Genomic DNA, 26,009 nt, shown 5'->3' with positions numbered 1-26,009 from the left:
TGAGATGAAGGAAAGATATTACAAAAGGTAAATAGAACACATCCCCGATCACACAATGATGGTACCACGTTGGTATTTGGTCAGAAAATTGCAATACTTAATCAAGCAGCGCTAGTAAACGGTGACAACGAGAATAGATTAGTCATTACTGTCAATATGTACCAGGAATTAGGCAAACAAAGAACGATGTTTGAATGTTTCATGCAGGTTTGAAACATCAATGAAATGGTTCGGGTCAAGAAAAGAATATTTCATCAAAAGGAAAACAGTCAACAATATGAATATTTTAAATTTGTCACACTCTGCAAATTTGTCGAGATGATACTCCTGCTGGGTCCAAAAATGTATGCTAAAATAACATCATGATGAACAACATGTCTGTGGCATTGTGCTCTTTGTTTGGTGTGATGATACCATGATGTCCCCACGACATGATACTACAACTTGTGTAAGTGTACGATCTTTGTATTAAATCTTTTTGTTTACTACGAATTGTTAAGAGCATTACATGATTGAATCACAGCCAATGTTGAAATGTGAAATACGATTGTATGGTGTGAAATACGATTGTATAAAGCCTACAAAATTGAGTATGTTGATCCCTTTATCCTACCTGTTTGAAATGACCTGTTTACAATACTTATTATGAGTTCAGTTTCGCAGGATTTAAGTCCATGAAGACTTTATGGGGAAAGGGATAAGGAAGGACTTACAGTAGCTACACTCACTGTTAATAATGAATCACCAGCGCTCTGAGAGGGCTGAGTGTTGTCACAACCCATATCTGAATTACACATGGGTCTAATAACTCTTAATAAATTCAAATAATCACTTAGATCAATAAAATGAGTAAATTCCCATTCAGAGAGATATTTTGATATAAATAATTTTGATGTAAATATTTTGTGTAATATTTTCAATTGGACTCACGTTGGTGCTGGTACTATAGATTAAAATTCGAACTTGACATATTTTATTGTAGACATATCATTTACGATAGGTCAATTTCAATTTCCCAAGAATACAGCAATAAATAAACGTCTCATATTGCCGAGCCCAAAGAGGCCAGTTTAGTAAATCTAAAATCGAATGCAGCTACCAAATAGTCTTCCATAATCGCCGTTCTTTCAGATTCACTATATTTTCATTACAGCGATAGTGGCAGTAGTTTAATAGAACCCGATAGACTCTCGTTAAAATCACTGCGAAATTAAGTTCCAAACTACCTCTGTGTAGCTTTCATACTTTCGCGTAATTAGTTTTCTGACGAAATCTGACGTTTGGCCCCAGAGTGAAAAGGGAACTGCACAGATTTCACAATTATTTGGTTATAATCACACCGAAATCGTGTAAATACAGGACATGTACAGTAAATTCTTTCATAGCAAGTACAGGAAATGGCTGTAATATGTTTATAGACATGTAGTTTGTGTCAAAGATGATAAAAATGTGTTTATACCAATTTATCACATAATTTTGTAAATTATACAATATTCTTAAAAGGCAATTTACGTGTACCACATGGAACCATCTTGGCGAGAATTCATGCATAGTGTTATACCGGCTACATCACAATAAATACAATCGTGATCTGTTGCATGAGTTCACAAATCCGAGGTTGTGCTCAATTGATTTAAATAAATTTACATTAACAGGCGATTTCTTCACAAAATAAAGGTAGTTACAGGAACATAGTACTTGTGGATAAATGTAAAAATAATCAAATTTTAAACATATGCTAAAACCGTATCACACATAACATGGAGGTGAGCGGGGAGCACGTACCTGAACGAAGCAGATTAGACTGGGTGTACGTGTGGAACGTGTTAAATCTTGATCGTCTGGGTCTGGTCCACCAACGTTCGCGGTTACTGTAAGAATGCTAGAGAGACAAACAGCAATCAAAGCGCAACTTGGGTCTGTTCACAGCAAGAGACCTCCCTGTGATATGATAAATGAAAGATAAATGACAACATGGGCATGAAACCTGTTCTGTTGATATTGCCAGCCACTGTGCTTTCTCCATGGCAATGTCATCACCTGAGTGAAACGAAAATAGGCGTGACCAAACCTCCAATTCAGTTCCATTACTTACATTAACTACCGCACGCTGACGAGTGCAATGTCGAGTAAACACAACATTCAAAGAACTATGTAATCTCAATACGTTCTCGATTGGGTTTCAAATTAAGAAGTTGCCATGGCAAACATTATATTGGAATTAAAAAGGGGATTAAATGCAATATCTAATGAACAGAGGGGTGCCGCAAAACTGAAACGATCATACAAAGTCGCCATATGCATGACTACACGACCAAATATAATAGAGAAAAGGCACTTTGAACTACGGACTGTTTTCATTTAAAGGCCCACGAGCTGCAACTCTGAGAAATTTGTCCACCCTCAAGTGCTGAACAGACCCAAGTTGCGATTTGATTGCTGTTTGTCTCTCTAAGATAAATGACAGCATGGGCACGAAAACTGTGTTCTGTTGGTATTGCCAGCCACCAGGAGCTGCAACTCTGAGAAATTTGTCCACCCTCAAGGTCCCTCCGATTTCCTCAGATATTCATTGCAATTGCAAACAGGCAAGAAATTGAATAGAGTTTTGTTCGCTTTAAATTTCCCGCCATTTGCAAAAATCTTGCCATATAATGTGTAAAACGGAGAATTTTTTGTCAAAGTGGAGTGAATCCCTTTCCCGTCCTTTCAGTGCGTTGCGCCATGTTGTATTTGTAAGGATTCAAATGTGTACATGCACCATTTAGGGACGGACCATTAGATCTTGGGAGGGGGGTGTCAAAAACAGAAAAAAAAAAAATTCAGAGCAGAAAGTTAGGGGAAAAAAATCTTCAAACTAGTTTGCAAAATAAAAAAAATAAATAAGAAGACAAATGCATAAAAAAAAAAATCTGCAAAAATCTTTAAAATCTTGATTTTTTTTTAGATTTTACCGACAGGAAGAAACTTCCTGTATTTTTTAGTACATCCTCCAGGCACATTTTTAATTTTAATTTATACATTTAGAGTGACTGTATCCCTTATACTTGAAGTTGTGATTATCTTATCTTTTCAGGACTTCGGTATTCTGATCACTTGAAAATTATAAAATTATAGAGCCTGCTTTCTACTTGTTTCCTGCGTACAAACCAAGCAGGTACACCACGTAAAACATTGAAACTATGGTATGGTTGTCAAGACAGAAAGTTGTATTTGCCTGTTAAGATCAAGGTAAACAGATGCAGGCCACATCAGGTTCATTTTTTTCACAGCATTTTATTGCAATGATGAATGCAAGAATGGGTGAACAAGTAGAAACATGTCAATAATGATAAAACAACATATCAAATCATTATGTATTATTTTGCTTTTAAAAAGGCATTTTCAATTCTTGTTTCTCAAAAAACAGCCTCAAAAAACAACAGCAACACATTTTTTAACATTCAACAATACGCTACGTAGAATGCCATCTATCCAACAAATCCCAACGCAAAAACACACAAAAAGGTTGAACTTTGAAAGTTTCTCGATAGCAAATACTGACTAAATCTGCATGAATAATCGTTTGTGTGTAGCAAATGCTGAACGACAATTATCTGAAGAATTTTTCCACCACAAAAAAGAGCATGATTTAAACAAATCTTAAGGGACTTATGTAGCAAATTTCCAAGAAATTGGACAAGCCCTTCCAGAGAATACAGATTTTTTGACCATGAATGGCATAAATTGCCCTAAATATTGAAATTTCACCACATCTATACACATCCAATCAATTTGGACATGCTGCTACAGAGAAATAGATGCTTTGATCAAAAAAGGGCAACTCTAAAAACACAAATATGCAAATTTCACTATATTTTGCAAACAGCTTCTCAGCTTGTCAAAATCAATCGTAAATCGTGAGATATCCATGTTTGGTGGGGTGAATATAGGCATTTCACCACGCAATAGAAAGGGAAGCCAGGAAACCAAAATAGTCAATTTTCAAAACTATAGGAAGCTACTGAGGAGCAAGAAGACCATGTTTCAGAGGAAGATGTGTAATCTGAAAAAAATGCTCCCAAAGTGCCACCAAATAACACCATTTTAATCTCTATTTTTCAAAAGCTCCAATGGCAGGAGGTGGGACACCCCCCTCCTGACCTCCCCCCGCAAAAATACTCCCCAAGTGCCACCAAATAACACCATTTTAATCTCTATTTTTCAAAAGCTCCAACAGCAGGAGGGGGGACACCCCCCTGTGACCGCTTGCTTGGCCGCTTTTGGTCCTTTGCACCACATCTTTGCCCTCTTTATCTTCAGACAGTGACGAACTAATTGGAAAAAAAAATTTAAAAATTTAAAAATTTACAATAGTAAAAAAACAATTTTCACAATTTCATTGTGACCACCCCCTTCCCAAGGTCTAATGGTCCATCCCTTACGCTGTTTATCAAGTAGTTGTATGGAAGCGGCCATATTTAGGTGCAGCACCCGTTTATTATTTGTCCTAATGAAACCTCCCCATGCTGTCCCACTCTGTGGATATTTATACTTAAGTAAACATCTTTGAGTAAGAACATTTCTATGAACTAATTATAATCTAGAAATAAAATAATGAAAATAATGCCAAAAATTGCAGCATAGGGACTGTTCAGTTTTTACGGCCGGGGCGGGGTGGGGGGGGTGGGGGGGGTGAGGCCGGCAAAATCTTGTCACCGCTGTTCAAGAAAATATAGACCCCCCCGCATTTTTCGTGGAAAAAAATGAACCCCCCCCCCCCCCCCCCCCCCCCCGGCTGAAAAATAACCAAAAACCCATATGTCAAATTTACCCGCACGGTTTGGATTTGAACTCCGGTACGCGGCGCACTTTATTCGTGTAGCAAAGGTGCCAGTGCACAAACTTCTCAGCCACATCCATGCTAACGTCTGTTAATTAGGACGACTGTAAGCCAATTTTTAACTTCATTTCCATAGACAACTTATGTCCATGGACATTGTATAAAGTAAACTTTGTTGGAGTCGTTCGCCAAAGGCAGCCCTCTGGTTAAGAGGGTCATGGGCCATTACGTAAAGTCAACTTTATTCTAGTGGGCCACCAAAGGTACCCCGCTGGTAAAGAGGGTCGATCATGGCCATTGCATAAAGTAAACTTTACTGGACAGGGCCGTTAAGATGGTCATGGGGTATTACAATAAAGTCAATTTATTGTAGTGGGCCGCCGCAGGCAGCCTGCCGGTAAAGAGGGTCGATCATGGCCATTGCATAAAGTAAACCTAATTGGAGTGGGCCGCCAAAGGCGCCTGCCCGTTAAGAGGGTCATGGGTAATACATAAAGTATATTTATTGTAGTGGGCCGCCAAAGGCTGCCCGCTGGTAAAGAGGGTCGATCATGGCCATGGCATTAAGTGAACTTTATTGTAGGTATTATGTTTTTGAAAATGTGGTGACCCCCCTTTCCTACCAGTGCAAAAGCGATGACCTCCCCTTCGCAGATTCCAAAGTTACAATGACCCCACCCCCTGGATTTTGCCCCCCCCCCCCCCCCCGGCCGTAAAAACTGAACGGTCCCTTATGTGCCTTTTTAAGGGCCATGGATAATTAAAGTATGAGATGGTAAACACAACTGATTGCGTTTGGCCTCAACTCCCCTCGCCCCTTTTCTAAACCAAAGTTTGGAGGTGCAATCATTCTGTATCAGCATACCTATACAATGGCGGTAATTAGGAAGCTCTCAGTTATTATGGCCAGGATGGGCCAGCAAAATCCAGGCGGGGGAGGGGGAGGGGTGGGTGGCGTCATGTATTTTTCAAACAGCACAGAGGGGGCTCACTTAATTTTCATTAGTATCCATCCATCCGTCAAAAAAAGCAGTTTCAGAGTTCAAAAATATTCTAGGAAAATCGAGCTCACTGAGGGTAATTAACAATTCCTATTACTTACATATTATGGCTACTGCAAGTTTTGTTACCTGTAGACTACCATGAAAAGTGAAATAACACTTTTGGGGAAATTCCAATATCATAATTATTGTCCACATCTGAACTATCAAACACCCCCTTTGAAACAAGTACATTAGTACAAAATGTCAAACACCAATGAAGGCACAGATTTAGTTAGTTTAGTATTGTAAAACAATTGTTCATAGTTTCCTCAGAAACTACCAAGTACACTGTACAGTGAATGAATATTTCAGTGAAATTTCAAAATCAACTTTCTTGCACACACATCCACTTGTAATCACCCTAATCTAATCAAGTACATGTATATCAATTGTTTAACATCCATAAATACACATATATTGTTAATTTTATATTGGAAAAATATTGTTCATAGTTCTCTCAGACTACCATGTATACTGAATCAACATTTCAGTGAAATTCTATAAAATAGAATCTGAAATTATTTTGAAATTTTGAAGTCCAAAAACTAATACTACTCTTACTTGAACGATCAGCCAGATTTTTAGATATTATTTAAAAAATCAGCTGCATATCTTGTTTTCAGACAAAAATTTAGCTGATTGTTTAGAAATTGTACCAAGTTTGAATAAAATTGGGTTTTGCATCTTTGAGTTACAGCTGGGGACACACAGATGCATGGATCATGGACGGACAGACGGACGGATGGAACCCAATCTAAGGGTACTAATAACTAATAACTAATAACCAGATGTGAGGAAGTGTTTGAACCATTTAAAACCTTGATACTCTTAAACATTGAAAAATCATGGAGTATACTTGTTACAGATCAAACCTGCTAAGATCACCTTCAGCTTTGCTTTCGAATGATTGTTTTACTGCATTTCACCTCCAAATACAGTTTACCTTATCAAATACTTTATTAAATCACCACATCATGTACTCTAAGTTCCTGTAGGTATAAAATCGCAAAAAATAAAGAAAATCTCTTCTCAATATTTATTAATTTTGTTCATATCAACACAATCTGAATGAGTTATAGTACTACCACTTAAATCGACCCTTCATGCTGAATTTCAAGCCAGCATTGGGAGTGGTTGTTGAGAAGATATTTTTTACCACCAACAACAAAGAAAAATAAAAAACATATTGCAATTGTTCATCTCATTCTGACATGGCAATATACGTCTGAGAACATTTGTAAGGATTTACAAACCAATTTAAAATCAATACAGCAGACTATTTCTGTGATTTTTTCCTGCCAACAATTAGGAAAAAACTTAACCAAAACAAAAAATTTAAGATATTTCTCTAAAAACTTAAAATAAGTGACCTAGCTGCTGATTGAGCTATTTTGTGTTATGTGGAGAAAAACATTTTGTGACGCGTGTTGATGAAGGAGGAAATTTTTGGTTGCCTACTTAAGGTTGACCTGACAAAAATGGCAAAAATAGCTGCAAAAATACATATAGTAATTAAAGATTTTATCATAAGTTGAAAATATTTAATTAAAATCATCTGTAGGAACATGTCTACTAAATTAAAGCTATCAGACAAGCAGTTTTTGAAAAACAAATTTTTTGACTAAGAATAAGAAATTGCCCGAAAAATACAAAATAGCAGATTTCATCCCAATTTCAATATATCATATTAACATAAACCCTAGGAACCTGTACACAAAATATCAAAGCTACCAGATAAGCAGTTTTTGAAGAAAAAAATTGACCAAAAATGGCAAAAATTGCCCCCAAAATACAAAATTGCAGTATTCAACGTAATTTCAATATATCATATAAAGATAATCTCTAGGAACCTGTCTACCAAATATCAAAGCAATCAGACATGTAATTATTGAGAAAAAAATTTTTGACCAAAAATGAGAAAAATTGCCCCAAAAATACAAAATTGTAGGTTTCATCAGAATTTGAATCATCACATTTTGATTAACCTTATGAACCTGTGTACAAAATAGCAAAGCTGTCAGATCAGTAGTTTTTGGATAAAAACATTTATGACTAAAATTGGGAAAATTACCTAAAATTGGGAAAATTACCCCAAAATTACAAATATGAACATACATATACAATTTGTACAAACGTGACTGAGTTCATCCTGAGGAACATGATGTGGCGATATAAAAACATGTAGTGCGATTTTTATGCACCGTAATCAAAATAGAAAACCAATTCTTCCCCCCCTCCCCACCCCAACGAGGAAGTTGCGTTTGCTGTGCACATTTTTTAATTATCCTTACGGACTGGTCAATTTCACCCTGTTTTTGACTTTGGGGATGGGGCACCATATTTTAAATGCTCAATGGGGGTTCAGTGTGTTTTTGAATTATACTTTGGGGTTATACTTGCCTAAAATACATCATACCAGCCACGAATTTCATTATTAAGTTGGATTTTCAGGCATGCCCTTCAGGCATGTACCTTTAATATACCAGACATATAGTTTTTGCTGTACCCTTTGGATGCATACAAGACATATACATCAGAGATATCTGAATGTTTGCGTATCATTGGTTTGTATTGCAAAGCAGCATACCAGCCACAAATTACATCATTCAGTGACAATTTTCTGGCGCATAGCTTAAATATATCAGAGATGGTATACCATCGCTGGGTGTGATTTATTGCTATAAAATCATAGCAGTATATTGAAATTCTGGCATGGAGCGTCAAAAAAGGATTTTTGCTCTTGCTGAGAGCTTGTGCATGTGCCAGCCGTTTCATGCTACCTATGTTCTCTGTAGCGATCATCAGACAAATGGTTCAACTTATCTTCGAATGTTTCCGTTCCTTTGCTTCTGTTGTTCCACGCGTGGTACAGTGTGTTCTTACATAGTGTGCTGGATGGTTCCATTCCTAGAGGAGGGGCACGATAGTTAGACGGGAGGTATAGCTGTTCTCATGGCAACACTTTGAGATGAGCTATGATCGCTTGTTCAGCAGGTTAGGCTTCTCAGCATTGATGATGAACAGTTTCTCTTTTAGGCAAAGGTTACATCTCTTTGTTGCATTAGAGTAAGCAGCAGTATGGCACAAAACAGACCAGCTGGTTGAGTGTTGCATATTTTTTTTCTTCAGATTCCATATGTACTTGGAAAGTTCTGTACTGTTTTTCCACTTTTCGTCGGTGAACCAGTGTAGGTGGTTGTAGAAGCGGGTTTTGAAAGGATCTTCTGAACTTGTAGTTGTCACTCTACAGGCTGTTTCATGTGCTAAGCAATCATCACTGATTGCACATTGCGCGCACACACACACATAATGTTTTGTTTTACCTTTACCGCACAGTGGATCACCCGTTTTTTTGAAAGTTGGAAAAGGGGGCTGACCACTTTTTGACAATGGCAAAAAATAATCCATCGCGCCCCCTCCCCTGGCTGAAGAAACTGACCAGTCCCTTACTGAGTGCAGCATAACAGTTGTGCTGGCTGTGGGTCATAACAAGTTGTTATGAAGTTAGGCAAATCCATTTAAGTTGTAATCACTTTTAAGTGAAATTGATGAGTAGGCCTACATTCTTTGAATTTCACTGTTATCTCTGACTGTTCCTGCTGGCTGTGGGTTTAGTCAACAACGCACATTGAAACACTGAATTGTCTAGCTATTTCCACTGATTACAGTATTTAAATCAATCAATCGATCAATAGGTCTTTGGCATTTTACCTGATATTGGGGTATTGACCACTGTTTCCTGTGAAAGCACTTTTCTGGGGTATTGATGATTTGTGTCTGCCATCAGCAGCAGCTGATGGAGCTTTCCGTAACGGCAATGCAGAAATGCAGTGTGAGAACGTTGGACATATTCGTCCTTATGCTGTGACTGTGAAATGTTGAAAATTAAATTAAATTAAAAAAACTTAATCTCTTCCTCCAAATTTTGAAATTTGTCTGGTGGATAGTGGGTTTATCACTGAATAGATATTACATCAATTTCAAGTGTCAAATTTGTGAGGGAAAGTCATATTTTAGACTGCGGTATAAACCCTTTTCCTGCCAAGTTCATATTTCACCACCAGGTCAAGATGGTAAAAATAGCGTCAAGGACACTGAAGCTCCTGAAGTGTAAGGCCAGTTGAAGTAGTTGGTTGTTGGTAAGCAGTAATTGACTTGGAGGCATGGGGTTGGGATACGGGATACACAAGATTTGTGTTAGATACATTTAATTGTATATACGGCATGATTTGGCGCATTAATATAAAAATAAGTTGCATACATTAACACCAATCTATCCTGATGGAGTATGTGGCGATTTATTATTAGGCGTCTGGTAAAGTGAGTAGGTGCCATTTACTGCATTGGAATGCAGGAGAGCCACTGTAATTTCTCTGTCAGCACTCTAGTGAAAATTGCTGATTGTGTTTTTCAACATTAAAATTTGTAGTATACAAGTGAATTGCATTTTCACATTGATCTGCTTGACCAGAAAATTCATCAGCCTTTTGCTGAAGCAGGTTTATATCTTCTTGTGTATATTGGCCAACTCTGAGACGATTAAGTAATTCTGCAAAATGTTTCTGTCTGCACAGGCGCAATAGAGAAATAAATATACAAAAAAGATGAAAGGCTACAGTAGTATTTGTGAAATCGAGCTCAAAGGTCATCGAAGTCATGTGACATTTTGTCAAAAAAAATTGTATCCCATAGTTATCCCTATATACCAAAAATCAGACCTCTAGCTTTATTGGCTTGCCCAGAATTAGATATGTGCATAATTAATAAGGTACAGGATATGGCACCATACGGTCTGCCATCATACCAAATGTGAAGGGTGTAGCACTTGTGGTTATTGAGTTATGGCCATATATGTATATTTGGGTTCAAAGGTCAGCCAGGTCACATAATATTTTGTCAAAAAAAATTGTATCTCATAGTTATCCATATATACCGAAAATCAGACTTCCAGCTCTATTGACTGGCCCAAAATTAGATACATGCATAATTAATGAGGTACAGGATGCGTCATCATTAGGTGTCCCATCATACCAAATATGAAGGGTGTAGCCCTTGTGATTACTGAGTTATGAAGAAATATCTATATTTGAGGTCAAAGGTAATTGAGGTCACGTGACATTTTGTCAAAAAAATTGTATCCCATAGTTATCCCTATATACCAAAAATCAGACCTCCAGCTCTATTGGCTTGCCCAAAATTAGATATGTAAATAATTAATGAGGTACAGGTTGTGGCGTCCTAAGGTTTCCCATCATACAAAATATGAAGGGTGTAGCCCTTGTGGTTACTGAGTTATGGACATATATGGGCCGCGTCAAGCAAAAACACCCCCGATGTCAAAATTTTCAGATTTTGAGTTTTTACTAAATTTTGGTTCTGGACCATTAGTAGTTTGTACTCCTAAAACAGATTTGCTCAATTCATCCTATAAGTATGGATTAGAGGTCTGTTTTGTTTGACCTTTGACCCACTCAGGGTATAGATGGGACAGCTCATTGGCGCAAAATAACACAAAATCACATGGATGAAAAACAATAACTCAATGAAAATAAGAATAAAAAGTAACCAGTGAAACTAAAAGAAAATGATGTAAATTGTTGTATACAAGATAATTTTGTATTGGATTGTACCATTATTTGATAGGGGTGCTGGTATCAGTTTTAGTGTTGGATGATGGGACTGAATACTAAGGGACTCACATTTTTTCCAATTTTTGGATGTGTCAATGTAATAGATTCATACAGTCATACACAATTTTAATTCAATGTGACCAATTTTTATAAGTTTGAACATTTTGATATTGTTCTTAGATGTTTACATGCTCCCATCATAATTACTTGTAGATGACCTTTGACCTTCATAACCAATATGATTTCATATTTTATATTAAAACACATCTAAGCAATATTAAATAATTAATGAAAGCTTTCTAAACGTTTTAAACTTTTTGGCGTGTATGAAATATATACTAAGGCAATACGGATCACTACATTTTCAAAAGGGGGTGGGTGGGGTTAGCCAATGAAATTGAAGAGGCAAAACACTTACAGCATACACTTGCCACACAAATATCATACTTAGCAACACAATCACTTCAACAAGAATAAAGATCTTCACAAACAAATACTTTCTATAAAATAAATCTGTAATTTTATTGCTGTCCTTTAACACAATTCATGGACATGTATCCCTATACCTTTACAAAGTGGTAACGACAATAAGATCATGACCTCAAACATGACCTCAAAAACTATAGTTCTTTCTTAAATTTCTTGACAAAAGATGCACATTCATTATTGAACATTCCTTAAGCTGGTGTCAAGATACACTTTTCTGCTCAGCAAATAAATGGTATGTGTAACATGTGCAGATCAACAAGATTAAAATAATGTACTCAGGAATTGCTCAAGTATAAATAACTGATCGAAAATATTCTACCTTATGTGATAGGACTGTTGAATTAGATAGATTGAAGATATCCTACAAAGAGCTAGAGATTAAATAACGATATTTTACCCAGTGTGAGGGACTGACATGTTTGGGATGAAATAAAATCAGGGTCAGCAATGTCAGATGAATGAAGATATCTTTCTCAGTGTCGGGGCTGCCATGTGTGAGATAAAATGAAGATACTTGACCAAGTGTGAGGGGCTGCCATGTGTGAGATAAAATGGTGGTACTTTATCAAGTGTGATGGTCTGGCATGTGTGAGATGAAATGAAGATTTTAGCCAGTCTGAGGGTGTGCCATGTGTGAGATCATGTGTGATAAGAAATAAAAATATTTTACCCAGTGTGAGGGTCTGACATGTGTGATATGATTGAAGATATTTTACTCCATGATGAGAGGGTATGACATGTGTGAGATGAAATGAAAATATTTTACCCAGGTGAGGGTCTGACATGTGTGAGATGAAGATATTTTAACAAATGTGAAGGTCTGACATGTGAGATGAAATGAAAATGTTTTACCCAGTGTTAGGGTCAGACATGTGTGAGATGAAGATATTTTAACCCATGTGAGGGTCTGACATGTGTGATATGAAATGAACATATTTTACCCAGTGTGAGGTTCTGACATGTGTGAGATGAAGATATTTTAACCCATGTGAGGGTCTGACATGTGTGAGATGAAATGAAAATATTTTAGCCAGGTGAGGTGCTGACATGTGTGAGATGAAGATAATTTAACCCAAGTGAGGGTCTGACATGTGTGAGATGAAATGAACATATTTTACCCAGTGTTAGGGTCTGACATGTGTGAGATGAAATGAAAATATTTTACCCATTTGAGGGTCTGACATGTGTGAGATGAAGATATCTTACCCCATGTGAGGGTCTGACATGTGTGAGATGAAGATATTTTAACCCATGTGAGGGTCTGACATGTGTGAGATGAAGATATTTTAACCCATGTGAGGGTCTGACATGTGTGAGCTGAAATGAAAATATTTTACCCAGTGTTAGGGTCTGACATGTGTGAGCTGAAATGAAAATATTTTACCCAGTGTTAGGGTCTGACATGTGTGAGCTGAAATGAAAATATTTTAGCCAGTGTTAGGGTCTGACATGTGTGATATGAAATGAACATATTTTATCCATTTGAGGGTCTGACATGTGTGAGATGAAGATATCTTACCCCATGTGAGGGTCTGACGTGTGAGATGAAGATATTTTAACCCATGTGAGGGTCTGACGTGTGTGAGATGAAATGAAAATATTTTAGCCAGGTGAGGTTCTGAAATGTGTGAGATGAAGATATTTTAACAAATGTGAAGGTCTGACATGTGAGATGAAATGAAAATGTTTTACCCAGTGTTAGGGTCAGACATGTGTGAGATGAAGATATTTTAACCCATGTGAGGGTCTGACATGTGTGATATGAAATGAACATATTTTACCCAGTGTGAGGTTCTGACATGTGTGAGATGAAGATATTTTAACCCATGTGAGGGTCTGACATGTGTGAGATGAAATGAAAATATTTTAGCCAGGTGAGGTGCTGACATGTGTGAGATGAAGATAATTTAACCCAAGTGAGGGTCTGACATGTGTGAGATGAAATGAACATATTTTACCCAGTGTTAGGGTCTGACATGTGTGAGATGAAATGAAAATATTTTACCCATTTGAGGGTCTGACATGTGTGAGATGAAGATATCTTACCCCATGTGAGGGTCTGACGTGTGAGATGAAGATATTTTAACCCATGTGAGGGTCTGACGTGTGTGAGATGAAATGAAAATATTTTAGCCAGGTGAGGTTCTGAAATGTGTGAGATGAAGATATTTTAACCCATGTGAGGGTCTGACATGTGTGAGATGAAATGAACATATTTTACCCAGTGTGAGGTTCTGACATGTGTGAGATGAAGATATTTTAACCCATGTGAGGGTCTGACATGTGTGAGATGAAATGAAAATATTTTAGCCAGGTGAGGTTCTGAAATGTGTGAGATGAAGATATTTTAACAAATGTGAAGGTCTGACATGTGAGATGAAATGAAAATGTTTTACCCAGTGTTAGGGTCAGACATGTGTGAGATGAAGATATTTTAACCCATGTGAGGGTCTGACATGTGTGATATGAAATGAACATATTTTACCCAGTGTGAGGTTCTGACATGTGTGAGATGAAGATATTTTAACCCATGTGAGGGTCTGACATGTGTGAGATGAAATGAAAATATTTTAGCCAGGTGAGGTGCTGACATGTGTGAGATGAAGATAATTTAACCCAAGTGAGGGTCTGACATGTGTGAGATGAAATGAACATATTTTACCCAGTGTTAGGGTCTGACATGTGTGAGATGAAATGAAAATATTTTACCCATTTGAGGGTCTGACATGTGTGAGATGAAGATATCTTACCCCATGTGAGGGTCTGACGTGTGAGATGAAGATATTTTAACCCATGTGAGGGTCTGACGTGTGTGAGATGAAATGAAAATATTTTAGCCAGGTGAGGTTCTGACATGTGTGAGATGAAGATAATTTAACCCAAGTGAGGGTCTGACATGTGTGAGATGAAATGAACATATTTTACCCAGTGTTAGGGTCTGACATGTGTGAGATGAAATTAAAATATTTGAGGGCAGTTCATGGGAGTTGATATGAAAAGTTTCCTTCAAGGCTATGAAACAATTCAAGAATATTACAGATTTGGTTAAAAGGGACATTTTACAGTGTGAGGTCAAGTAAATAAAGGAGATGCATTCTACTCACAGGGGACATCATCTGACATAGATGTGATATCTTCACTCTCTTCCAGTATCACTGTAAATGACTGAGAACTGGAAGTTGTTAAACACAGAACTTTGATTTGAAACTTTCCTTGAATGGTGGCCTTACAAATGGAAGTATGTGATCATGTAAATCTTTCTTTCTTGCTGCACTCAAACCTGCTGCTGGTAATCTATGAGGGAGACAATCATCAGGTGGAGGCCATGATTTACCAGGGAGGAGCAAACTGATTCTTTCTTCCTCATCATTGACACTTTTCTTTACATACACTGCCCCAGCATCTGCCTTTACAAATCTAAAATGGTGATACTTTCTGATACCTTTGAGTGGGCGCATAAATGAAGATAAATAACTATCCCATGAATACCACTGAACAATTTCCTCACAAGTTGCAGAATTACTATGCATTTGTACCTTGTTGACTCGAGCACTGGCATTAACAAGATCACCTAGCTGGTCAGGTAAGTCAACATCTGACCTACGATAAAGCTGACGCATCTTACCAAAACAAGCATCACAAATGCATTTTGTATGACCAGGCTCCATAAAATGTAAACTTATTTCTTCGTGTAAACCCTTAGCACATCTATAACAAAAATAATGAATTATGCTCTTATTCTTATTTTGTCCCCCACAGTTGTCTGCATGAAGTTTACATTCCATCTCACCTAAACTATAATGGCTGAAAAAGTGGTCTAACATGCTGATCACATTATTTGGTCCATGACTCTTTTTCCCATCAACTGAAATTGAATCTGTCTCATCAAATAAATAATTGATCTGAAACTTAAGGGCTTCATTGCACACTCCAAAACAGTGTACTTTCAAAGGTGACAAAAAATACAATGGACTTACTTGTCTAGTTTGATGAGGAAGAAGAAAACTTTGTGCAAAATCAAAAGTATAATGGACATCAAATAAATCATTAGAACATGGCTCAGAACCAATTTCAACATCAGATGCAGCACTGACCTCTACTGATGACTTACTGACACATTCATTGTAAAATTCTCTCCTTGCTTTTGCACAGCAAACATGGTCATTGTATTCTGAAGTCAGAGTTAACTTTTCTTCCTCACTTACAGCATACATTATTTTTTGTCTGAACTTTTCACACTTAAAACAAACATCAGTACGAATATTCATCTTTTGGATATGCCGAGCACAGGAGCTCCATACACTTTTGAATGTTGTCAAGCCAACGCACTGCTTACTAGGACTACAAGCTTTACAAGAGTCAACATACTGCTTATAAATGTCCTCTTTGCGTACACTTGATGGCAGGTAAACTGGTGGGACACCGTCACGACCACGAGGTGCAGCTGGCATGGGAATACCATTCTCTTGTGCATATTGCTCCAGGAATTTTATGACATCAGCAATAACCTGAAAATTGAAAAATATAATTTTAAATATGTTAAAATAAATAAAATAATAATGTTACCTTTATCTGTAAAAAATATGAAACTTTGTAAACAAATGTAAATAGTAAAAATTATTGAAATTTATTAGCTTACTTATTTGAAGGAAATTGAACTTTACATACAACCAAATTTTCTTTTGAATAATTTTAAAGTTAACGCTGTCGAATTATGCACAATCAATCATGCAAAAATAATTTTCATTCATTTTAGTTTTTTTTAATGATTATAAAACTCTACTGCAATGATTGCAGGCCCTCGTTGATAATTTTTAAAATAGCTACAGTAACATGAATGAACAAAATTAATTCATAACACGAAGGAGTCTCTGTTTTAAAGAGCACAAAATAATTTGTTTAGATCACTTACCTCAAATGAATAAGCATTGTGAGCCTTCTTCCCCTTTAATCCGTGAACTCTTGGAACAACTCCCTTATCCTTGTAATGGGCCTTTAGGTTTTTAAATGACTGAGGACCTGAAAAGAAAATGGAATATGAGACAAGGTGATTTACCTTACCTGAAAATTCTCAGCACAACATAGTCTACTCCTACCCATGCTGACGTCCCACCATTTTTATGCAAATACAAGGCACCCTTATTGGTACATCACGGTATAAGACTAAGTAATACTCGGCAAAAATGAGAGTTAAATTTTGATACAAACGGCAGTATCATATAAATACTTTATTTAAAGTCGTTAAAATACATGCATATCGATAACCCTCTCCTGTGCATTTGTCGACACTCCCGGCCTCCACGACCCGCTAAAATGTGGTGAAATATGGCGAAAAAAGTCCCGCGTGTCAATAGCCAACTTTTGTCTATTGACAGGCGCCTGTCAATAGCCTGATTCTGTCTATTGACAGGCGCCTGTCAATAGACACTCCGAATAAAAAAATCACCTGAACTTGAGCATACGTTTTTCGTTATCGCACTGGAAAGTCATTCGATTAGCGTAAGCATAAAGTAAAGCGGTTCAAGGGGTTGCATTTTACGTATGAATAAATTCTAGATTATGATGACGACATTGATCCGAGAGAAACTTACCAACGAAATGAACAAATCTGAAAGCTTTTTCACAAATTTCTTCGCCATCAAACGTGTAACGGAAGCGTTGACACGACCTCTTCTCCCCTCTAGCGGTGTCTCCAGACATATCCATAGACTGGAGCTTGGCAAGCAAGAGAATGTCCTTTTCCTGCCGCGAAAATTCAGCGAGATCGAGACGGTACCCATGAACACGATCGAAGTCCAGCCGTTGGTAGCATTTGCGGTTACATCCACAGCCAACCTCCATTATGCAACGAGCTGTAGCTTCATCCAGGGGATCAATGATGTCCGCATTTTCAGGACCATCACTCTCGTTCGCTGTTGTCTGGGAACGGCTCGATGTTGACACTATGAAATCCCTTGAGCGTTGATTGATCTCACCCTGGGTTAGCTGGCGAATGCCTTCTTCATCGTCACATGGATCAACATCGCCAACATGTTGGCTGGACTCCGAGTGACTGGGAACCGCCGCTGGATCGCTGACAACTGGTTCCCGTTCTGGAACTACTTCGAATTCGGTCTGTTCTCGACCTAGAACTTCATTTTGCCGATCAAGCAATAAATTGACCAATTCTTGGTCCAATCCGGACAAATTATCGGATATGCTCGCAGACATACTTGGAAACAGCACAAGTTTGCGAACGTAGTCGAAACACTGATTTGACTTTGCGAGGCAATGATTTGTAGCAGCCGATCTCAGTATGGCGGGAAACCGCATTCCCGCGTAAACGGTTCTAGTCGTAATTTCACGCTAAATATAATTTAAAATTTGGGTTGTTTTTCTGTTATTTACATCAACCTGAACGTTCCCGTCGGTAACATGTCACCAACCATAACTTCGGAATGAAGTAAAAGCGACCTCAGTTGTTTACAGTGAACAAAATACGATGTTTTCGATGGATCTTCGAACAATAGAAAAATCAAGTGGCAACTTTGTATATTAATTTTTTGCAACATTGTTTCTCGAAATCATGTGACCTGACATCAGGGGTGTTTTTGCTTGACGCGGCCCATATGTATATTTGGGGTCAAAGGTCATCAAGGTCACGTGATATTTTGTCAAAAAAATTGTATCCCATAGTTATCCCTATATATCAAAAATCAGAAGTATAGCTCTATTATTAAGCCCAGAATTAGGTATGTATATAATTAACACAGGAAGTGGCTGGTCATGTGACATTTGGTCGAAAAACTTTTCTCCCATAGTTTTCTCTATGTACCAAAAACACATTGAAGTTGACAGCCAGTTAGAGTGAAATCTGATCAAGCTGCAAAACTTAATTAGCCAAGGTATTGTGTATCAGCGATTTTTACGACATTAACAGCTGGGCTTGATGTGGTCTTGTTTATGTCTTTAATCAGCTACACCTCTCAGTTACACATCACACCAGGGCCACTCCACTGTACGCCAGACAGAGAAACATAAACAAATCACTACACTTTGCAATGTCATGTATCTTTCTTTTTTATTCGTGATGAACAAATGAGCTTTTAAGTTCAGGAAGGTTTTGAAATTTTCGCTTGTCCAGTCTCAGTGAATCAACATATTAAACAATTTTGGGAATTCCTGACAATTGGACACAATGATAAGTTATCTGTTGCTTACAACGGTCTAATCATTGCAATCCTAGTTCTTACAGATGAATCGAATCATGAAATACTGTGAGGGAACACTCTCATCACAGTATACCTCAAAAACAGAATGAAAGAGAAAGTACGAGAGCTGTTACAACCTTAAAGCTAAAAATAGAAATAATAGTGAAAAATTTGTCTAAATGGTATAAATGAAATGAGCTACAAGTAATAGAACACATCATAATCATGTTTGCAAGTGTTTCAGTGAAAAGGATGCCTTGTAACAAACTGTTTTTTTACATTTTATTAGAATCGTTATGTTGAAAAGGTTCTTGCAGTGCACCATTGAGTCCAATCAGGAACTCCACGAATACATTTACAAATGTATTTTGAACATGTAAGTTTATATCATGCTGGTCTAGCCGGTCAATTCCCAAAGCTACCTGAACGTTCACGCTCACTTGTTCATCACAAACAAAAATGAAAGATACATGACATTGCAAAGTGTGGTGATTTGTTTATGTTTCTCTGTCTGACATTCATGGAGTGGCCCTGGTGTGTTGTGTAACTGAGAGCATGTAGCTGATTAAAGATGTAAACAAGCTAGCTACCACATCAAGCCCTGCTGTGTTAAATAGAGGCTAGTTGGCCAAATCTTGACAGAAGGAAGTCTTGACAGAAGGAAGTAAAAGTTGACGCCGCCATTTCTAGTTTTCAATTCTAATAGCTCCTCAGTATATAAAACTGAGGAGCTAAAAATTACTGAAACACAACATATTCTATATGGTGTATTTTAGCATAATACTGTTACATTTGAAAGCTGTTGAAAACATAAATACTGTAAACATGATTTTTTTGGACTAAAGATGCTATAACAGACCAAGCCAAGTGCGTGAAAATATGTCATGTTTTGGCTCTGAATACCGCTTTTTACTGACTTGGCTGATGGGGAAGTGATACTGTCTGGCAGGAAAAGGGTTAAGGAAAGGATCGTATTTTCATGATGATCTCCCCCAATAACAACTGAAAGCTCCCTAATCCAAGAGTCTATCAGACATACTTTGCCCATCAATAACCATGTATCTTCACCACCAGGCCAAAATTGTAACAATAATTTTTGCTGCTAGTAGTAAACTAGCGAAAAGTGTAGCTTTTTTCCTGATGAAGTGTTGGTTTTTGCAGGATTGTTGTCTGAGAGGGAATAGGCTGAGGTGGCTGTTCTTGATACAGATTGTAGGAGTGAAATGCTGTACTGATGTCATACCCTGAAATTGTGACAGTATATGAAGCTATGTCAGGGTAATGCTAGAATGTGTTGTCATTGTACAGTTTTTATATTTCAAATGAATCAATTTATTAATTATATACAAAAACTGCACTACACTGACTTCATCACAAACTACAAAAAATCCATCATAATGTCTTGTCTGAGCACTGGATAATGGATGGATGACGATGGAGGGGGTACCCTCACATTAAATATATCAAGCTTATCTAAATACGAGGGGTTTTGTGATTTTTTTGCATTTTCAAAGCTAAATGGATCTAACACAAAACAGCTTCCTCAATATTAAAGCCTTAAACTGACTCCATAAAAACCAAGTATATCAAAAGTTTGTTTCAATTGACATTGTCTGTTTATTTTGTCATTAACACTCCAGATAAAGTACATATACCATTAAAACACTTCCAGTGTTTGTATTTTCTATTCTAGCCATCATTACTACAACTTGCACTTAAAATGAACACATCTGTAATGACTTTGGAATACAGCAATTATGATAACCAAATGCCAGATAAAGCAAAACTTGCTGGTGCTGATAATGGAGAGAGAGAAATAAGAACACTGAAATTGGAAACACTTTGATGTTTACCAAAGCTTTGTGAAGGATAATTATTACAAAGTCATTTTTAGAGCTTAGAAAATACAATAAACTTGATGTTTTGGCAGCGGTGGTGATAGATAGAATACTTTTCTAAGAATTTTTCTTGAAGTGCTGGTTGGTGGAACAGATCATGTAAAATGTCCATGTAGCAAATTTTCATTCAATTGTTTTTAATGTAGATTATAATAGCACCACTGCTTGGAATGCCAGTAACATTCAAATAAATGTAATCAAACATGTTTCATGGTTTAAAGATTGACCATAAGGTGAATGGCATTATGTGTTGGTTTGAAATCTTATAAATTCAAATTAACATAGCAACGGATAAAACAGCTGTCATGTCTGAAGACAATGTATTGATTTATAATAAAATCTATCAATCTGTCCATAATATCATCATAAAGTTATGTCCATTGCTAGTGATAAGCACTATAATTCTTTAAAAGGACAATGATTTGATAAAAAACCTCTGAATTCAAATTATACGAATGTTTTATTTTATTACTACTCATCCACCAGGCAAACCCTATTACAGGATAAGGTACTCATCACCCACTACCTAATGGAGCCATGAGGAGTAAAAGTCCCTTGCTAAGGGGCACAACACCATTCTGGAGTCTCAAACTCACCATCCTCTGACAATGAGTCCGTTACTCTGGACCTAACAGGCCTCGAACTCACCATCCTCTGATAGTGAGACTGGTACCCTAACCACTGCTCCATGATTTATTTGGGTTTTTTTGATTTGTGAACAAGTCTCGCAGTAGAAGTTTGTACTCGTTGCAATATTTTCATATTAAAAGGGGGCAGCCAGATAGAAGAGTTTAATTTAAATTTATCAATAAAGTGCAAATCTCAATTTGTCTTCCAGTTCATTCTTTAAGAAACTAAAGGTGTTTCTGAATTACTTATTTAGCATATATATATCAACGTCCTATGAGATACATCCAAATTCTTAAAGTTACACAAAATAGACACGTATACATCTAACATCATCCCTAATATGTAATAAAATGCATAAATATTATGGAGATTCTTGATTTTAATTATTTCCAATACTGTACATCATCAACCTGAATATTTCTCTATGCAACTTGTGTTGAAAGCTTTTGAAGTAAGAAGCAGACCTTCGAAAAGGATTTCTCTGTGGAATACCATAATGATTGTGTTATTTCCTGAAACAGCAACATATATCAAGATATTGAAATATCATTAGCCATGAACACTTAACCATGACTATGGCTCATTATTCAAAAGCTAATAAGAAACATAGCATCAATGACACTTGGCTCACATTTGCTTTGATGTGGCTGGTCAGAGTGAGTATATTTAATATATCTTTTTAAGTCTACCCCTGGGAACATGCATACCAAGCTGCACAGCAATTGGACAAGACATTTCAGATAAAGGGAGTTTTTGACTGACAATGGGAAAAATTGCCCAAAAAACATGAATATGAAAATTTCATGACGACTGGAACAAATCTAACAGAGGCAAACCCTAGGATCATGCATACTAGGTTTCAAAGCAATAGGACAAGCACTTTCAGAGAAGATGATTTTTTTACCAAGAACAGGAAAAATTGCCCCAAAAATAAAACTATGAAAATTTCATCACAATTTGAACAAATCTAACTTAAGTCATCATAAAGGGCCTGCATACCTGCAACTAAATTTGGCCTGTGGTTACAATTTTAGCAATTTGCTAGATTTTCCCCTTTTCTTAACTCATTTGCATATATTTGACACTGACATGTTCATTAAACAAATTCAAATCTCCACACCTGGGTGCACCTGTATATTAAATACTAGGATGATTGGGGCTGCAGTTTTGGAAATTTTGAAGTGGACAGACATGCATCTGCACATACCAGTACTTATATGCATACATATAGACGCCATCAACTTACCCATATAAGCTCTCTTTGGTATACAAACAGTGAAACCTGTCTAAACCGAACCGTTCAGGGACTGAGAAAATTGTTCTGTTTGGAGAGAGGTCCTTTTCACAATACAGTTCTATTGGAATCGGACAAGGCAAAGGGTTCAGTTTAGACAGGTTTCCGGTTTAGACAGGGCTCAGTTTAGATAGGTTTCACTGTACATATACCAAATGTGAGCTAAAAATTGATTGCATCATGATATGACTCTTACATATATGCTGCAAAATTTTGATTGAAATCCAAACTTAATACTTGGCTCTCGTTCTCTCCTTAAAAAGTCTTGCTCTCAGTTTACCTGCTTATGATTTTGAGGATATGAGAATTTACTGCATTTTTCAACTATTCAATTCAGATAATGATCTATCTGTACAAACAAGATAGCAGGCTCGTATGAATAGTGTTTGTTTGGACAGCTATGAAAATCAAACACATTTCTGCTGCAGATTTTGGGGTGTTCAGCGTGGGAAACAGTACAAATCAACTGCTGAAAAGATTTGTGTAAGGTACTGTGTATGTCAAAGATTCTGAATGTAAAATACAATATTTTATGTTGCAAGCTTTCCATAATATGTACACCATTGAAGTATCTTTCTTAGATATTGACTGAAACTTCATTCTTTTGTTGAAAAGTGTTGTAACAGTTTAGAACAAAGACAGAACAACAAGTCATAGTACACGACCTAGTCCCTGCTTGGTTAATAAATTTGGAAACCATTGACTGGAATCATGGTGAAATGAAATTTAGTCAAAGCATAGCTGGAAAATTACAGCTAAGAAAGTATTGACCTTGTGTTGATGTGCATGTGCACTGTGGATGTACCAAGTACAAACAGAATTATAGTTTAACTAAATTAGTGTAAAAGTCGCACCAGCGGCTAACTGACTACACATGCACAGGTTCAATATATACTAATCGAGTATAAAACCAGAAGTGCACCCGACAAAATTCAAGGGCGCCATATTGTTTTTAGTACTTGTAAAGAAACAAATACAAAGCATGCCAAGTATTTTTTCACTCGGCATCAATAAAATACATCGCTGCCATTGGCTAGTAAATAGTATTCTCGTCACTTAGAGTTATACAAGATATCGTTACCATCACGCTTAAAAATAGAAAAAGAGAGAAATCTGTCATGCATATGAACGAGGACTCATGCCAAGAATGCTGGGATTGAATTCACATTTTGAAAAGCGCCCTCAGTGTCATACTAGACATGCAAACATATGTGGTAGTGTGATGTCCTTGTGGCAAGTTTGAAAGAAAAGTCCTTATATGTTTGTGTAATGGTTTGAGACCTATAAAAGTCCTAACAAAACAGCCACTTGGTGGTGATAATTGATTGTATTTGGAAATAATTCTTTGCACATATTTTAGTCACACTGCATTGCCTTTGCCCCACCCCCATGCAAAGTTACAAACTACTTCATGCACATCTGGATATGGACAAAATACAAATATCAATCATGGGAAAATTTATTATGAATGCAGAGTTGTTTTAAATGTACTTTCTATGGTATTTTTTACATTAATCAATTGAGTTTCATGTAGAATACTAATTTAAGCAAATTGATTTCACTGAGTATATAAGTGATATGAGACCAATGTAAAGCCATAAAGATTGTTAATACAGTTCATATGCAGAGTATGAGGTTTTTTATATGAGCAAAGTTTATCACTCTCTGTATGTACAGGTTTATGCAATATTTGCCCTGCCTTCTCTTTCTCTGTCAATACCGGCACTAAATGTTCTTTACTTGCTGCCGCTAGCACCTCCCTCTTCTGTAGCAAGTCTCTCTCGTCTATTGGCACATCTTTCAAAACAATTTGCAACAACAGCAGTCCATCCAGTTTGATGACTGAAAAATAGGAAAATGAAAACACACATTTACACTAGCTGTGTTTGGGTATTTTCCCAGAGGTGGTATCTAAGCCTTTGAGCTTCATTACATGTAACAAGTGGTGACACTTAAACTTACATATAGTACTCTTTTATCAAAGTTGAAGTTCATTTCATGATTAGTTCGTGACACTGGGAAATGATGGTATGTGTAACAATTCAAAAGTTTGCCCTATCACCTGCGACATGGTAAAAGGCATGGTTACTTGAGCCACTCACATTGAGACGACGTTGTATCACATGCATGTGCAATGTATATATAAGGCAGACTGTTTTGCATATTCACGTACTACTGAACTCATTTATCAAAACATTATGCATGTTTTTAAGACAATGTTGAAAAACATGAACCAAAAAGCCAGTCTCATCAATGCCAGGGTGTTAACTGTACTTAAATTATCAGGTCATAACCCACATGCAATCAAATAAAAGACCACAGTTGCAATCCCCTTGTTTTCTGCGGCCTTTGATTGGCCTCATACTCCATCGCTGATGGTTATATTATGACTTGACCTCACATTTAAAGAATGACTCACCTCGCACCACAACCTCTTCCACTATCACCATGGAAATATTCATAGAAAAGAACTAAGTCCTTCCAGTGAGGGTCATCTCTGTATTTCATGTTCTCACCATGACATGGTCTTCTACCATTTTCATCTGGTAAGAACAGTTTTGTGAGTCGAAGAGCCAATTCTTGTGCTACACATGACAGACGCATGTACTTGCCAGATCCTGTCGGATATTCTACCTGGAATTCTTCACCATAGAAGTAATCATACCTCTCAAGAGCTTCAATTATCAAATAGTTCACTGAAATAAATGAAATACATGCAACCTAGCTTTATTGAGTTGTGAGATTTACTTCACGTCTTAATTTCATTCTATACAATTGCATAAAGTGGTGGCTTTTTACATTGTAGCTCTGAACAGGGTCCTCCCACAAAACGGTCAGGAAACGCAATGTATTTCTATTGTCCTGATGCACATTGCGATTCCGTTACATTGTTTATTTGTGTAAAGAGATTATCGTGACTTGGTCTGTCTGTCTGTCTACTTCCATGATAACTCAAAAATGCCTGAACAGATTCAAGTCAAATTTAGTAGATAAGTAGCATACGCTTATGGCA

The 26,009-nt window shown here is 37.0% G+C and overlaps 2 protein-coding genes across 2 annotated transcripts in view; both read right to left on the bottom strand.

Moving 5' to 3' along the window:
- Positions 1 to 7,552: 7,552 nt before the first annotated feature.
- Positions 7,553 to 20,613, bottom strand: LOC139145773 (uncharacterized). Its single transcript, XM_070717077.1, has 3 exons — positions 17,576 to 20,613; positions 16,897 to 17,003; positions 7,553 to 16,492 (listed from the first exon to the last, which is right to left on the bottom strand). The coding sequence occupies exons 1-3, from the start codon at positions 18,294 to 18,296 to the stop codon at positions 15,167 to 15,169; spliced, it is 2,154 nt and encodes a 717-aa protein (XP_070573178.1). The 5' UTR covers positions 18,297 to 20,613; the 3' UTR covers positions 7,553 to 15,166.
- A 154-nt stretch (positions 20,614 to 20,767) lies between these two features.
- The window catches only part of LOC139145772 (uncharacterized), a 103,315-nt gene continuing 98,073 nt past the window's right edge, over positions 20,768 to 26,009 (bottom strand). The window contains exons 15-16 of the mRNA XM_070717076.1: positions 25,416 to 25,692; positions 20,768 to 24,838 (exon numbers count right to left, since the gene is read on the bottom strand). Coding sequence (XP_070573177.1) covers positions 24,733 to 24,838; positions 25,416 to 25,692 — 383 coding nt within the window. The 3' untranslated portion in view covers positions 20,768 to 24,732. The remainder of the gene's footprint in view (positions 24,839 to 25,415; positions 25,693 to 26,009) is intronic.

This window comes from Ptychodera flava, chromosome 12 (assembly GCF_041260155.1).
Source record: "Ptychodera flava strain L36383 chromosome 12, AS_Pfla_20210202, whole genome shotgun sequence".
In the NCBI taxonomy this organism is placed as follows: Eukaryota; Metazoa; Hemichordata; class Enteropneusta; family Ptychoderidae; genus Ptychodera; species Ptychodera flava.
Note: the sequence above shows the minus strand (reverse complement) of the source record. Positions and strands in the feature narration are given on the sequence as shown.

Bases quoted from the DNA above. Each gene is read 5' to 3' on its own strand.
- LOC139145773 (XM_070717077.1), bottom strand. From the start codon at position 18,296: ATGCGGTTTCCCGCCATACTGAGATCGGCTGCTACAAATCATTGCCTC. The intron at 17,004-17,575 runs GTAAGTTTCTCT...TTTTCTTTTCAG, and splicing joins CAGATTTGTTCATTTCGTTG to GTCCTCAGTCATTTAAAAAC. The intron at 16,493-16,896 runs GTAAGTGATCTA...TTCAATTTTCAG, and splicing joins ACAATGCTTATTCATTTGAG to GTTATTGCTGATGTCATAAA.